The 15,527-nt window shown below is 44.8% G+C and overlaps 1 protein-coding gene across 1 annotated transcript; it reads right to left on the reverse strand.

Annotated features, from left to right (window-relative positions):
* Nucleotides 1–2,228: 2,228 nt before the first annotated feature.
* Nucleotides 2,229–10,941, reverse strand: HSBP1L1 (heat shock factor binding protein 1 like 1). The gene is made up of 4 exons (XM_030552580.1): nucleotides 10,864–10,941; nucleotides 7,362–7,428; nucleotides 5,455–5,549; nucleotides 2,229–3,680 (listed from the first exon to the last, which is right to left on the reverse strand). Exons 1-4 carry the CDS (start codon nucleotides 10,906–10,908, stop codon nucleotides 3,675–3,677), a joined length of 213 nt encoding a protein of 70 aa, XP_030408440.1. The 5' UTR covers nucleotides 10,909–10,941; the 3' UTR covers nucleotides 2,229–3,674.
* Nucleotides 10,942–15,527: the final 4,586 nt, after the last annotated feature.

Genomic DNA, 15,527 nt, shown 5'->3' on the forward strand with positions numbered 1-15,527 from the left:
ATAATATGTTATCTGAATAATTTAAAATATAAAATTTGTTTTTTATTAAAATTGGAACTAAAGAAGTTCATAGTTCAGGTTCCATAAACATCTTTAACTTTTCCCTGGTATCCCTGGCTAATTTCACCTTTATCATAAACCTTTTTTTCTCATTCACCTGACCTCAGATACATTTTCAAATTGGACTGAAACTCTGTCAGACCATTGCATATGGCCCTCAGGCACGCTTCCAGTTCACCATCCTTTTGCCTCTTACCTTGTTTGTACTAACTAGAGATTCTGTGCCTTCTCATTGGGGTCCTAAGAACAACATACTTCATCTTCACCCAAATATAATTTAGGAGCATCTCTCCCGTATACCACCATTCCACGGTGAGCTCTATCTAGGCCAGTAGTCTTCAAACTTTTTTCTGGCAACCTTGTTGAAGAAAATTTTTGATGCCTGCAACACAGTGGATCTGGGGAGGAAGGGGTTGGGGTGTGGGAGGGGCTCAGGACTGGGGCAGAGGGTTGGGGTGTGGGATGGGGCTGGGAATTAGGGGTTCTGGGTTTGTGGGGGCTCTGGGCTGGGGCAGAGGGTTGGGATGTGGGAGGGGGTCAAGGCTCTGGGTGGGGGATGCAGGCTTGGGTGGGGCCAGGGATGAGGAGCTTGGGTGCAGAAAGGGGCTCTGGTTTTGGGGGGCTCAAGGCTGGGGCAGGGGATTGGGGCACAGGTTACCTCAAGTGGCTCCCGGTCAGTGGGGGTGCTAAGGCAGACTTCCTGCCTGTCCTGACACTGCAGACCACACTGCATCCCGTAAGCGGCCAGCAGCAGATCTGGTTCTTAGGCAGAAAGAGGTGCATAAACAGCTCTGTGCGGCTCTCCTCTCCCCTGCCCCCCCCCCCGGCCAATGGGAGCGCAGAGCTGGTGCTTGGGGGTTAGGGGGATGCCTGCAGGTGAGAGCTGCACAGAGATGTTTGTGCACCTCTTCCCCCCCCCTACAAACCTGCTGCTGGCTCTCTTCCAGGGTGCAGTGCAGTGTCGGAACGGGTAGGGACTAGCTTGCCTTAGCCGGACAGCACTGTTGACAGGACTTTTAATGGCCCGGTTGGCGGTGCTGACCAGAGCCGCTACGATCCAGTACATTACATTCTGTGACCCTTTAAAACCACTAGCTTAGAGGAAAGACTATTACAGGATGGGGGTGTCCTATTGCTCTTTTAGGTTTGTTGGGAACTCCCGGAAAGGCTGAAGCAACCTGGCAGAAATGCTTCCAATAATCTGGAGCATGAGTATGAAGATTCTGAAGTGGTTTCAAGAACTGGAGTTTTTAGGCCTCCATGTAGTTGGAAAGATCTGCAAAACTTGATTAGGCTGGTGGGAGAGTTCACAACTGATGCTACTCATTAAATTTTATAGTTTCGTAGATACAATGAAGTAGCTTAAGGCACTTGCATTATAAAGGGAAAGAGAAGTGTCCCGGGTAATGTCAAAGGTAAACATGGATTAGCAGGGGCTACAAGGTTTTTTAAAGCCTGGTCAGCTGTTCACTGACTCTCAGGGTCCATCCTGGACTCTGCCTTTCACTAAATAGTTGAGAAACTAATGTTAACAATTTAACAGCTGAAAAGCAGTTGATCATTTTATTTTTGTTTGTTCTTATAGATTCATAGATTAATAGATTCTAGGGTCAGAAGGGACCAATGTGATCATCTAGTCCGACCCCCTGCACAAAGCAGGCCACAGAACCCTACCCATCCACTTCTATAACAAACCCCTAACCTATGCCTGAGTTATTGAAGTCTTCCTGCTACACTAAACAGAACTGGCTTGACCAGTTGAGGTGTAAGGGGTAGATGCTTAGTTGATCAGTGGTTTAGTATGCTTATTTAGCTTAGCCTTTTCTTGTCCATATAGCAGGAGTGAGATAGTGTTTTAAATAGATCTAGTTGGACTGAGGTGAAACTCCTGCCTTGCTTAAACCCGTGTAATCCATACTTAAATAATTTCAGCTTGTTTTGGTATTACAAAAGCATGAGCTAAACAGATTTGTGACAATGAAACTGGTTTATATGTGTCTATTAGGGATTAGAAATTCTTTAACTAGTTTAATTTTTAAATAAATTCTTGGATTTATGCAACTCTTCTAAAAAAAAAAAAAAAACCTTTTGAAATAACTGCTTTATTCTAGCATTCCACATTTGGAAGACTGATTCCTGTACTACTGCATTCCTGCTTTTTGTCTCAAGTCAGCGGAAGGGAGGTGGGGTGAAGAAACAAGATCCATAGTAGTTTTAAGTGTGCACTCCTTCCTGAAACAGTATTGTTGAGTATGATTAACTTGCTTCTCTTCATTGGTCTTTTCCTGTTTGTTTCCTTTACTAGAGTTAATTTTGGATGCATTCAAGAAAAGGCAGATGTAAACTGCATTGTAAATATCTTAATTGGGAAATTATTTCCTAGACTGTAAATTCTTTGGGATAGGGACAGTCTTCCCTTGTGTGAACAATGCTCAGTGCATAGTAAGTGCTTCTGGATTAAAAATTAAGTAGCATTTTTCTGAACAATATTATTTACCTACTCATACCTTTGTTTTTATACCCTGTAAAAGATGTGTTCAAATGCGGCATTTCGGCAGCAGGTCCTTTAGTGCCATGGAAGACCCGGAGCGAAGACCTGTAGGGTGGCCGGGTGAGTCATCCCTGCTGGGGCCCCGTTGAAACTATTCGAATCGGTCCCCATACTTCCTAAAGCTGGCCCTGCGCATGGCAGCAGAGGCATGGCTTAGCCATGCTTAGTACAAACTCTCCTGAACCAATGGGTGCCGTTACCCATGCTAACATGGCTACACTGCTACTTTAACTAGCTGATGAGGGTCAGAGCATGTGTATGCAAGCAGAGGAATCACAGCCCTAGCTTGTAGTGTAAATATAGTCTGTGCACCAAAGTAGACTATATCACTCAGATAAAAAGATAAAAATCTTATTTCAGCATTAATAGTATGGGTACATATTCTGAGAGAGAGAGAGAGAGAGAGAGAGCTCGTGCGCACACTGAAACTAAGAGTGACAAAATAATGTGGGTTCATACATACACAATATTGCAAGTGTGGAAATACATTGCCACAACAGAATTCAGTTATTCTGGGACTATTAAACTAAAAAACAAGGAAATTCTGAAACAAATGTAAACATTTATTTTGAAAATGAATAGCTTTTTATTTAATCTTTATCATTTTAAAAATTACATGGCTGAGCAGATTCATTACAGAATATATTTTTTGATTTTTTCAATGAATATTGTACACAAATTTAGTGTTCTCTTGATAAGAGTGTTTCTTCTGTGGCAATCTTAAGTAAAATGTGTCATTAGTCTGATGGTCATAACTCATCTTTCCTTTATTGGATCAGTAATAAAAAATGGAGACTTCATATCTTGCATGACATAATTTGATTATATAATTTACTTTCACTGGAGCTATTCTTTGTGATTGCTGAAATATTAATAGATATTCTTGCTGTCAGTCATGGTGCAAGACTAAAAATTTTACCCTTTGAAGTCCTTTACAATGCATGTTATTTTCACTTGAATTTTGTAGAAATACACATCCTGTTTGTAAATGACATTCTTCCTCTTTCTCAATAGAATGTAATACAGAATCAGTCTGTATTTCTTGATCAGTATGTTCTCATTTTCAGTGCTGTGCAAAAAAAACAGTTATTGGCTTATTCAATTGATAAATATGGTTCAATATAATAGGAGCATCCTTGTACAATTAATATTTTAATTTAAGATTTGAGATGGTGGTTTCAATGTTATGAAATTTTTTTTCCCCACAGAAATTAGACATCAGAAGTGACAGAAGAATATAGTGCACATAATTTACTGCACTTCCTTGCTCTGTTTAATATGGGTTCCTTTAAATTACAAGAACAACTCATTTATCTCGAATTCAGGGACTTTTTTTCAGATGGGTTAAAGGAAAATCATGGTAATAGAAGGAAAATATCACCAAATACTACAAGACAATTAAAGTGAGACAACTGTATAACTATGAAGTATGCTGACTGGTGTTAGTTATTTAAATTTTATTTTTATTTATCTGGCTTCTGTCCAGAGATCTAGGCACCATACTTTGATTCATCAATTCTTTAGTTACAGATTAGGATCATTCTGATAGTTCAGGTATGTGATAGTTTTAATTTTTCCAGTTAAATTTAGATACAACTAGCTGAAAAATAAATAGTTTAAAAATGCAGCATGCTGTAGTGCAGGGATTGGCAACCTTTAGCACACAGCCCGTCGGAAATCTGCTGGCGGACTGGGATGGTTTGTTTACTTGCAGCATCCGCAGGTTCGGCCAATTGCAACTTCCACTGACTGCGGTTTGCCGTTCCAGGCCAATGGGGGCTGCGGGAAGTGGCGTGGGCCGAGGGATGTGCTGGACGCCACTTCCCGCAGCCCCAGTTGGCCGAAGCTGCAGATGCTGCAGGTAAACAAACTGTCTCAGCCCACCAGCGGATTTCCCTGATGGGCCGCATGCTAAAGGTTGCCGATCCCTGCTATAATGCATACTGTTAGCAGAATCAAATCCCAGGCATATCAAATTAAAAAAAGGTTAAGGTCATTTTTAATAAATACAATTTAGATTCCAAATAAATGCAGACTTACATGGCAAAATATTTTAACAATATTTGAAAATCAGGATGCAAGATTGCAATATGTTTGACTCCACCCCTGACCCCCCCACACTACAATTCAGGATATAATTGGAGCCTAAATTAAGGCAATTTTAGGCACTAACTTTGCTCTGTGTTCTTGGGATGTCACCTTAGAAATCTGCTAAAATTAGTTCAGGATTTGAAAATATGTAGTGTGAACTTAGATAAGTTCTGTTTCTGAGTTAGTCTCAAACTATTACTTATGAGATATTCAGTTTAATATTAAGCATTTAAATGGAATCTACAAGGTGACAGTCTATTAGAATACATTGTGGATCTAGGTGTGCAGTTCCCATTAAGGGAATATATGCACTCCAAAGCATTTATTTTTGGCATTTTAGTGGAGCTTCAGGTATCAAGACCAAATGGAAAGATGTAATGCATAGGAAACCTTCGTTGTTAAACAAAGCACCAAAAACTTAATTTCTCTGCTCTGATTTAGAGACAATCTTTCAACTATGTTAAGCCTTGTCTGCACCAGGACTTTGTCTACTAGTGAAGTTTGACAACTGGTTCAGACAATGTAGACAATTCTTAATGGACCCTTAATGAGCTTGATATGAGAGAGATGCTAGAGTGGGAGGACAGACTCCTTCCCCTCTTCTGTTCCAACCTTCATAGTCACAAACTGTAACTCACATGCCCACTGTTAAAAGGTATGGAGAACCTGGGCACCAAGCCTTCCTCCCCAGTAGTGTGGAGGCAGCTTACAGCATAACTACACACAACTTTGTTTTACAGAGTAACTCTCACCATCAGATCCTCATTCGTATTTTCTATCCCGGCCTGTGCCATTAGGTCAGTGACATGCTTTTCAAGGTCATCAATACGTTCACCCATTTCTTCCAGTAAAAAGTTAAAGAGAACATTCTGCATAGCAAGAGTACGGTTTTGCTGACTTTCACTTCTGTGGAAATGTTTACCAATCAGAAGTTCCTCTTCCAGATGTCTCAGTATCATATCCATTCATTGTTCATCTATCTCTTGTAAAACTAAAGCTGCAAGGAATGTTACAAAATTGCATTGCAATAATAGTCTTATAGTATCTGAAAAGGGCCATGCTTGGTGAGTGTTTTGAATGCTTGCTTAAATGCCTACCTACTCAGCCTAGGCTACACTGGCAGGGGGGTTCAAACTAAAATACGCAGCTTAAGCTACGCTATTCACATAGCTGAAATTGAAGTATCTTAGTTTGAATTACCTAGCCGTCCTCACGACAATGAGTTGACTGCCATGGCTCCCCCGACGACTCCGCTTACTCCTCCTGCCAAGGTGGAGTACGGGCATCAATTAGCAGATTGATTTATTGCATCCAGACGAAATGTGATAAATCGATCCCCGATACATTGAACACTACCCTCTGATTCGGCAGGTAGTATAGATGTACCCTCAGTGGAGTTAGAACAGCTTTCTGCCTAACAGACTGGTTTTTTTGGTTTTGGTTTTTTTGTGAGGAATGTGCCTCAAGAAGTTGCTCTGAAAGTCAGAAATTATGCAGTATAATACCCTATTACAGGGGTCTCAAACACGTGGCCCACGGCGTTATTTTCTGCGGCCTGCAAGCTCCTTACGCCTCCCGCCACCCTCCCCCAGTGTTTACCTAGAGCGGCTCCGCTCCGGGGAGCCGACAGAACCTGCGGAAGGAGGGATGCAGGGGTATATGTGACTGTTGCTTCAGGCACTGCCTCCAGCAGCTCCCATTGGCTGGGAATGGGGAAGGGGTTGGAAGAGGCGGGGCAGGGGTGGGGCCCCATGGAAAGGGTGGAGTGGGGGCAGGGCCGATGGTGGCGGCGGGGAGGTGTCAGTAAATGCAGCCATCGGGCCAATGTACTAGTCCTCATGTGGCCCTTGTGGTCATTTGAGTTTGAGACCCCTACCCTATTACCTAGGAGGCCATAGTGAATTACAGCTGCATCTACTAATGCTACCTGTAAGATCAACCATGAACAACATAAATATGCAATCAAAATGTATACAGAAACTGAATTACAAAAATGTGGGGTGGGGTGCGGGGGGGGGGGAATAAAAGAGGAGGTTGGTTGCTGCACAAGATAAGCTGTAACAAGTTTCCAGATATCTGTGACCCAGTTTCTGTATTGAGAATTAGTTAGAGATACCTCAGAGCCCTTTTTGTTCTCAGCTTCTCTTTCTTTGGGTCCAATTCTCCTTTCCCTATACATGGAAGGCTAAAAGAAAGTTTGCCTGTACTTTCTATTTGTTATGCATGATACACTAATTTAAAAAACAGTTCTTATATAGACCTCTCTTTTTCCTCTTTCACGGTTCTTGCCGAGGTGATTGTACCTGGCCTTCAGGATATTACAGACAACGTACCACCTTTTCTTACAGACTTCCCTCAGCAAGAACTGCTGTACACTGGCTAGTCTTTACCATAAAATATCAGCATTCTTCTTAGGAAAGGTAAAATATTTAACTATGGTACAATTTGGATTTCTGTATAAATGGGTGGTTAATTGTATTCAGGATCTTTCTGAATACCAAACTGAACTGTAAGTGTATCCAGATCTTGATTTCTCAAAGTAAAATATCAGATAAACCAATCAGGTGAAACAGTTAGTGTTTTTTGTATAAGCTTATTTAAAATCCTACTGAACTTGTTCTATTAATCTAGTAACATACAGAATAATAAAAAAGGATATTTCTCAGAGTTAACTTTTCAGTCAAAGCTTGAAAGTTCTCCTGCAGTTGCTGTAGTAGGTTTTCTGCCTGTAAAAAATAACTATTTAATTAAAACATCCACCCAAATCAGCAAAGAATATACTGTTTTGACACTTCAGAAGAGCTTTCTATTCTGTGAAAAATAAAACCTGGTGTGATAATTTCACTGACAATACTGTGCTGAAATAGAAAGAAAATCAAACTAGAAAAGCAGTGTGTGAAAGAGATGCGTGGCCAGTAAGATCCAATGAACTTCTTAATGTCTGTCTTTATTAATGATCTGGATGATGGGATGAATTGCACCCTCAAAGTTCGCAGATTACCTCTCCCCACAGTTTAGTGTCGATATGCTGGAGGGTAGGGATAGAGACCAGAGTGACCTAGACAAATTAGAGGATTGGGACAAAAGAAATCCGATGAGGTTCAACAAGGACAAATGCAGAATCCTGCACTTAGGAAGGAAGAATCCCATTCACTGCTACAGGCTAGGGACCAACCAGCTAAGCAGCAGTTCTGCAGAAAAGAACCTGGGAATTACAGTGGACAAGAAGCTGGATATGAGTCAGCAGTGTGCTCTTGTTGCCAAGAAGGCCAACAGCATATTGGGCTGTATTAGTAGGAGCACTGCCAGCAGATCGAGGGAAGTGATTATTCCCCACTATTCGGCACTGGTGAGGCCACACCTGGAGTATTGTGTACAGGTTTGGTCCCCCCATTACAGAGGGGATGTGAACAAATTGGAGAGAGTCCAGCGGAAGGCAATTAAAATGATTAGGATGCTGGGGCACATGACTTACGAGGAGAGGCTGAGAGAACTGGGATTATGTAGTCTGCAGAAGAGTGAGGGGGGATCTGATAGCTGCCTTCAACTATCTGAAGGGGGGTTTCAAAGAGGATAGAGCTTGGCTGTTCTCAGTGTGGCAGATGACAGAACAAGGAGCAGTGGTCTCAAGTTGCAGTGGGGGAGGTCTAGGTTGGATATTAGGAAACACTTTCAGTAGGAGGGTGACGAAGCACTGGAATTGGGTTACCTAGGGAGGTGGTGGAATCTCCATCCTTAGAGGTTTTTAAGGCCTGGTTCGACAAAGTCCTGGCTGGGATGATTTATTTGGTGTCGGTCCTGCTTTGAGCAGGGGATTGGACTAGATGACCTCCTGAGGTCTCTTCCAACCCTAATGTTCTAAGATTCTATATATGAACACACAAAAGAACAAATACAACTGTTCTTTTCCAGATTGGCTTAGAAAAGCTGTAACTAGCAATCTAATTAGTAAGAAGATCAGCCTGAGACACAATCACTCAGACTGAAGGTATCACTCAGGTACCACTCTCAACCGATGATGAATCACGTAATTAAAAGTTGAATATATTTTCTTTGGCTTCTGCATAATTATATCTCATTGTGTTTGTTTCCTGTATGTAAAATGGGGATACCTCTGTCACATGGGTGTTGTGAGGCTAACTATGTTTGTAAAAACAATGAGGGGTCCAGTGGAACCTTAAAGACTAACAGATTTATTTGGGCAAAAGCTTTTGTGGGTAAAAAATCCCACTTCTTCAGATACATGGAGTGAAAATTACAGATGCAGGCACCTGGGGAAGTGAGGAAATAGATTGACAGAGCGAGACAGGTACCCTGTAGTAGGACAGGCCCAAAAAGGAAAATAACAGAACACCACTGGCCATCTCATACAGCCTCCCAGCTAAACCTCTCCAGCACATCATCAACAATCTACAACCTATCCCGGAAAATGATCCCTCACTCTCACAGACCGTGGGAGGCAGGCCAGTCTTAGCTTACAGACAGACCCCGAACCTGAAGCAAATATTCACCAGCAACTATACACCACACCACAGAAACAGTAACCCAGGAACCAATCCTTGTAACAAACCCCATTGCCTACTCTAGCGACACCATCAGGAGACCCAGTTACATCAGTGGGGGCTCATTTACCTGCACATCTACTAATGTGATATATGCCATCATGTGACAGCAATGCCCCTCTGCCATGTATGTTGGCCAGACTGGACAGTCTCTTCTTAAAAGAATAAATGGACACAAATCAGACATCAGTAATGGTAACACAAAATTGCCTGTAGGAGAACACTTCAATCTCCTTGAATATTCAATAACTGATTTAAAAGTAGCCATTCTTCAACAAAAAAATTTAAAAACAGACTTCAAAGAGAAACTGCAGAGCTACAATTCATTTGCAAACTTAACACCATTAATTTGGGCTTGAATAGGGACTGGGAGTGGCTGGCTCACTATAAAAGCAATTTTTCCTCTCTTAGTATTGACACCTCCTCAATTATTGGGAGTGGACCACATCCACCCTGACTGAATTGGCCTTGTCAACACCGGTTCTCCACTTGTAAGGTAACTCCCTTCTCCTCATGTGTCAGTATATTTATGCCCGTATCTGTAATTTTCACTCTATGTATCTAGAGTGGGGTTTTTTTTACCCACAAAAGCTTATGCCCAAATAAATCTGTTAGTCTTTAAGGTGCCACTGCACTCCTCGTTGTTATGGTGAATACGGACTAACACAGCTACCCCTCTGATATGTTTGTAAAGCATATTGAACTCATGGGATGGAAGGCACTACAAGTGTGAAGTACCAGTAAAGGCTTGTCTACACTGGCAATTTACAGTACTGCAACTTTCTCCTCAATGGTGTGAAAAAAACAGTGAAGCAAGTTTCAGCACTGTAAAGTGCCGGGGTAGACAGTGCACCAGCGCTGGGAGCTGCGACCTTCGTGGAGGTGGGTTTTTTAGAGCTGGGAGAGCTCCCAGCGCTGGGTCACGACCACATAGGCCACTTAAAGCACTGCCAGTGTAAACTAGCCCTTAATACAATATTCCCATACTGTTTGTTTCAATTATATTATAGTAGTAATGGCTCTTTTCATCCCTAGATCTCAACGTGGGTTTACAGAGCAGCATTATCTTCATTTGACAGGTGGGAAACCAGGCACAGGGGGCCAAATAAGATTACTTAAGGAAACTCGAAGTGTAACTACAAGTTGGGGAACAAACTTTCCCCTGCTGTAACTTTTCGCGGGGGTCTCAGCAAGAGCAGCTGGCTGGGACAGAACCTGACTTACCTGTTTCGCTGTTTAAACGCGTGATAAGCCAAACTAGCCTGAGTCTAGCAGCTGCGGTTTACAAAGAACATTCTATTACCCTCTCCTGTTGGGGAATCTCCGGTTTACGCCACCGACTCCAAAAGGTGAGACTCCAGCGTAGGGCGGAGCTATTGCCCCCTCGCCGTGGGGCGCTAGGAAGGGGCTGCCACGCCCACCACTGTTACCGGACTCGCCAGCGTGCTGGGCGTTTTGCAGAGCAACCGGCCGCTGCTCCCTCCCTGCAGCCGCTTCTCTGGGTTACTGCCAGTGACCAGAGAGGGAGACCCCGCTGGAGAGTGGCAGGGCGGCTCCCGGGCTGTGACCCCCCTGAGCCCGGCCGGGGCCCGCACTCACAAACTGCGAGAGTTCCTGCGCGCTCCGCGGGTCGTTGTCTGCCATCCTGCGCCAGCCCCCGTCCTGCTCCTCGCTCCTCCTTCGGCCGCCCCCGCGGGACCGCCCGGACCGGCTCCCAGCTCCCGCCTCCCGAGCGCGCCAAGAGGCGCTGAGCAGGAGCCCGCCCGCGCAGAGACACGTGCGCCGAAAGAGGTCACCGCTTCCTCCAGGGACCTGGGGTCTCGTCAGCGCCGCAATGCCCGGAGCGCAGCGGGCCACCCCCGCAAAGCCCGTCCTTCCCGCGCTTCTCACTCCACCTGCTGACACAGCCAGCTGGCAGGCACACCCTGCCACAGCAGCCTCCAGCGCTGCGTGCCCCAGGGACACTGCCAAACACTCACAAAGGACACGCGAGCTCACTGACATACGTGAGAGGTCAGACTACAGATCTGATTGCCCCCCCGGCCCTAACCCCCGGGAAATGGACACACACGGACACACCCTCCGAAACATTGTCACCCACGCACAGGGACAATGTCAGACACCCTGGACAAACATGCAAACGTTGACAAATACCTTGGAGACACTGCCCAATTCTTTGTCCCTGACATACACACATACACAGTGAATAAAGACAATGCATGAGATTTGGATGTTGACTGATTACCAACGCTGGCAGTGAACCGCCAACAGACACACTCTCACACACAAAAGGAAAAAGTATCTTGCTGAACTTTTTAATGTCAAATGACTTTGAAAACGAGTGTTAAAAAGACTTTGCCTTCCATTACTGATGTCAGCTGGAATGTTTCCTAATGATGTACATTTATGTCTTTATCAGTGTTAAATTCAAATATTTAAAAAGATAAGCCAAAATATTTTGCAAAGAGCCCCCTCCTATTTAATCCAGACTCTAAATATGAAGGTGGATATTTAGGACATTTTTACAATATTTTTAAAAATGAAGCTAGTAAAATCACAAAATTAAATAAAATAGCATTGGATATAAACTACAGTAATTTTAAATCCGTGAATTACATCCAAGTAAACCAGCCATCTGAGTTATTAAATCAATTTCCTGCTAATACAAAGCAGCATAAAAAAGTGAAGTACAACAAAACAAAACAAAAAAGCTGTTTAAAAAATATTGTGTGGCAGGCAGATCATGCCTTTGAAAGGAGAGATTTTATTTTACTTGAGACCACAAGGAAGAAGATAATCTCTGTAGGAAATAGCTTGAACATTGCAAAAGGGTGTGAACCTTAACTAGATGGTAACTGAACTGTAATGAGATTAAACTCCACAGTGGAATTTCAGGCACTCCTCCCATTTATCATTTGAAACCTCTGGCTCATCAGGTTTTGCAGCCCTCAGATTCTGTCAGGTAAATACTTAGTGGAAAGTTTGGTAGGAACTGCATTTTCCTTTGATTTATGCAGAAAGAGTTAAGATGAATTTGTAAAATCTTGGCCATGGCTTTGTGTAATAAGATGTAGTGTAGTTTTGATACTTCATTTAAAAAAAAACTGTTCTGGTAAATTTGTTTTGATAGATTTTTGCACTAAATGGCTTTGGTTTTCTGTCTTGTAATCAAGAGGTCGTTGAATATCCCACAGCTGTGGCATTTCTTTCTTTACTGCATAGTACAGTACCCAGTGGTTCTCAACCAGATGTCTGGGACCCTTTGGGGGCTGCCAGCAGGTTTCAGGGGGGCCACCAAGTGTGGTGGACATTAGACTCTCTAGGGCTCAGGACAGAAACCCCAAACCCCACCACTAGGGACTGCAGCCCAGCAGGGCTGACTCTGGCTTTTTTGCCGCCCCAAGAAAAAAAAAAAACCTGCGGGCGGCTAGAGTGGCAAAGCAAAGAAGAAAAACAAACAACAAACCTGCGAGGTGGCCGGAGTCAGGGTGCAAACTTTCAGCTAGCGGGACTCCCTGCACTGCAGACGTGCCCCGGGCAGTGGAGTGCGTGCCCCCGCTAGTGGGGGGAAGGGGAGGGAGCAGGGGGGAAAGAGAGAAGGGGGCGGCCAGGGCTTCCTTCAGCCAGGGCGCTCACCGCTCAGCCCCTCCCGCCCCACCGCGCCGCATGCCGGGAGGGCTCCGCGCCGTTCTGGTCCGTGGGGAGGGAAGGACGTAGGCTGCCGGGCTTGCTGCAGACCTGGCACCGGCTGGGGCAGACAGAGCACGCAGCCGGTTCCCAGCAGGGTGCTCCCTTCCTCCTCGCTGTCCCCTACAGGGTGGCCAGAGCAGCGAACAAAAAAGGGAAAAAAAAAAAGGGCAGCCATGCCGCCCTAGGTTTGGATGGAATGCTGCCCCTTATAATCTGCCGCCCCAAGCATGAGCCTGCTTGGCTGGTGCCTGGAGCTGGCTCTGTAGCCCAGGACCCTGAGTCCCACCCCCCAAAGGCTGACACCTGAGCAAGTTAGCTTTGAGGTGCCCTCTGGGATGTGGGGCCCTAGCAACTGCCCTGCTTCCTATCCCTTAACGTGGCCCTGATTTTTATTTGCAGAAAAACAGTTGTTGTGAAACAGGTAGGCTGTGGAGTTTTTATTGCGTATGAGGGGTGGGGGGAGGCTTAGAAAGTAAAAGGTTGAAAATGCCTGCAGTAATCCGCCCTGAGGCTAGAACATTCAGCAGAGTAATAACCAATTAATGAAGTAAGGGCTTGATTTTCCAAGGTCCTGAGTAACTACAATTCCAAAATAAATCAATGACTTTGTCTACATGATGAGCTGGGGCAATAAAATGAAATGGCTTACATTGCCTTCCCCGTGAGTATGCTGTGCGCTACAAACCAGCCATGCCAGATTGTCCTGAGTCACCTGTCTGAGGGTATGGCTACACTTACAGCTGTACAGTGCTGCTGCGGGAGAGCTCCCGTGGCAGCGCTTTGAAGTGCAAGTGTGGTCGCGGCGCCAGCGCTGCAGGTACTCCACCTCCCCGGGGGATTAGCTTACAGCGCTGGGAGCATGGGACACTGTTTACACTGGCGCTTTACAGCGCTGTAACTTGCTGTGCTTGGGGGGGGGTTCACACCCCTAAGCGAGAAACTTGCAGCGCTGTAAAGCGCCAGTGTAGCCAAGGCCTGAGTATTCCAAACTCTGCCAGGCAGAAGGGTGTGTGTATAGTCCATGCGTTCAGTCCTACCTGTCTGAAGGGGGTAATGTGTACTATATGTGTCCTGTAATATGAGTCCAAACTCTTCTGAGGGGGTTATAAAGAGTACATGGGGGTGTGAATGAATGTAGGGTGCTTTCAAGAAGGTTGTAATACATCACCAACTAAAGCAGAATATTGTTGATTTTCCATTGGATTTTATGAACTTCACGTGGCTGTTGAGATTTTGGTGCAGAGCATATTTATTAGTCTGCCTCTGTAGCTCCTGAGCCCCTCCGTTTGGAGATGTGCTGGTCAGTCTCAAACACCTACAAAGGTCTTTAAAGAGACAAGGTGGATGAGGTAATATCTTTTATTGTACCAGCTTCAACAGAAGCTGCAATAATACCTCATCCACCTTGTCTTTCTAATATCCTGGGACTACAACACCACTGCATATAAAAGGTCTTTTGCATAGATGGATGGATGGCTTCCAATGGCTTGGAACAGAAGATCATGCTGTCAGATTCCTAGAACTATAATGTTCTCTTGCCTGAAAGATGGCAAAACCATTGGTAGTGAAACATAGTGAGTGGGGAAAATAATGAGGATTTATAAATAATTTAAAGGGAATTTTACCATGATGTTTGAAGTCCTGCTGAGTAGAGTTCACAGGATTCTGAGCCAAGAAATGTCATGGGTGAAAAAACATAAAACCCAATGATAAAAAATGGCATCTTTTGACTTTGAGTTGCTCACTCACTGGGTAGCAGTTGCAATGTAATTTTTTTTCTCATGCTCAAATAATAGCATGTTCTTTCATTTGCCTTTCCAGGCCCTTTCACTTCTACAGAGCACACACAGACAAACAGGAGCCTTAGGGTGTGAACTGTAATGCAGTGGGTAAGGAGGAAGTGAATCCGAGATGAAGTAATGGGTGAGATTCAACAGAAGGCAAACCAGCAGCAGTGCGGTTCGGGTGGCGATTTAAAGGGCTCAGGGCTCCCACTGCCGCTACCCTCCAGGGCCCTTTAAATCGCCACCCAAACTCCACTGCTGGAGCCTTGGGGTAGTGGCGGCGGGGCTCTGGCAGTGATTTAAAGGGCCAGGAGCTCCCGGCTGCCGTTACTGCAGCCAAGCCCTGGCCTTTAAAGCTCTGCCAGAGGCTGGGACCCCCTCTGATGGTTATTTAAAGTGCCCGGGGCTCTGCTGCGGTAGCAGCAGCTGGAGCCCTGGGCCCTTTAAATCACCCCTGGGGCTCCCAGCCGCCTCTGCAGCTGGTAGCTCTGGGGGTGATTTAAAGGGCCCAAGGCTCCCAGTTGCTGCTATCACAGTTCCAGCCCAGGGCCCTTTAAATCTTGATTTAAAGCACCCTGGGATTTTAAGGCCCTGCCTCTTCTGGTAAAGGCCACGCCTCTTCTGGTTGAGACCCTGCCCCCTCCTAAGGACTCCAGAGTACCAGCAAGTCCTTTAAGTTACTTTCACCCCTGCTCTGATGGGCTGCGAGTGGCCCACGGGCCACAGGTTGCCCACCGCTGATGCAAAGGTTTCCAGGACTTCTAACAGTACTAAATCTATTATTAAAAT

Source organism: Gopherus evgoodei, chromosome 2 (assembly GCF_007399415.2).
Source record: "Gopherus evgoodei ecotype Sinaloan lineage chromosome 2, rGopEvg1_v1.p, whole genome shotgun sequence".
NCBI classification, from domain to species: Eukaryota; Metazoa; Chordata; order Testudines; family Testudinidae; genus Gopherus; species Gopherus evgoodei.

Excerpts from the sequence above, each read along its gene's own strand:
- HSBP1L1 (XM_030552580.1), bottom strand. The coding sequence starts at position 10,908 with ATGGCAGACAACGACCCGCGGAGCGCGCAGGAACTCTCGCAGTTT. Across the intron at positions 7,429-10,863 it reads CGCAGGAACTCTCGCAGTTT|GCAGAAAACCTACTACAGCA; the intron begins GTGAGTGCGGGC and ends TATTTTTTACAG. Across the intron at positions 5,550-7,361 it reads TGAAAAGTTAACTCTGAGAA|TGGAAGAAATGGGTGAACGT; the intron begins ATATCCTTTTTT and ends TTAACTTTTTAC.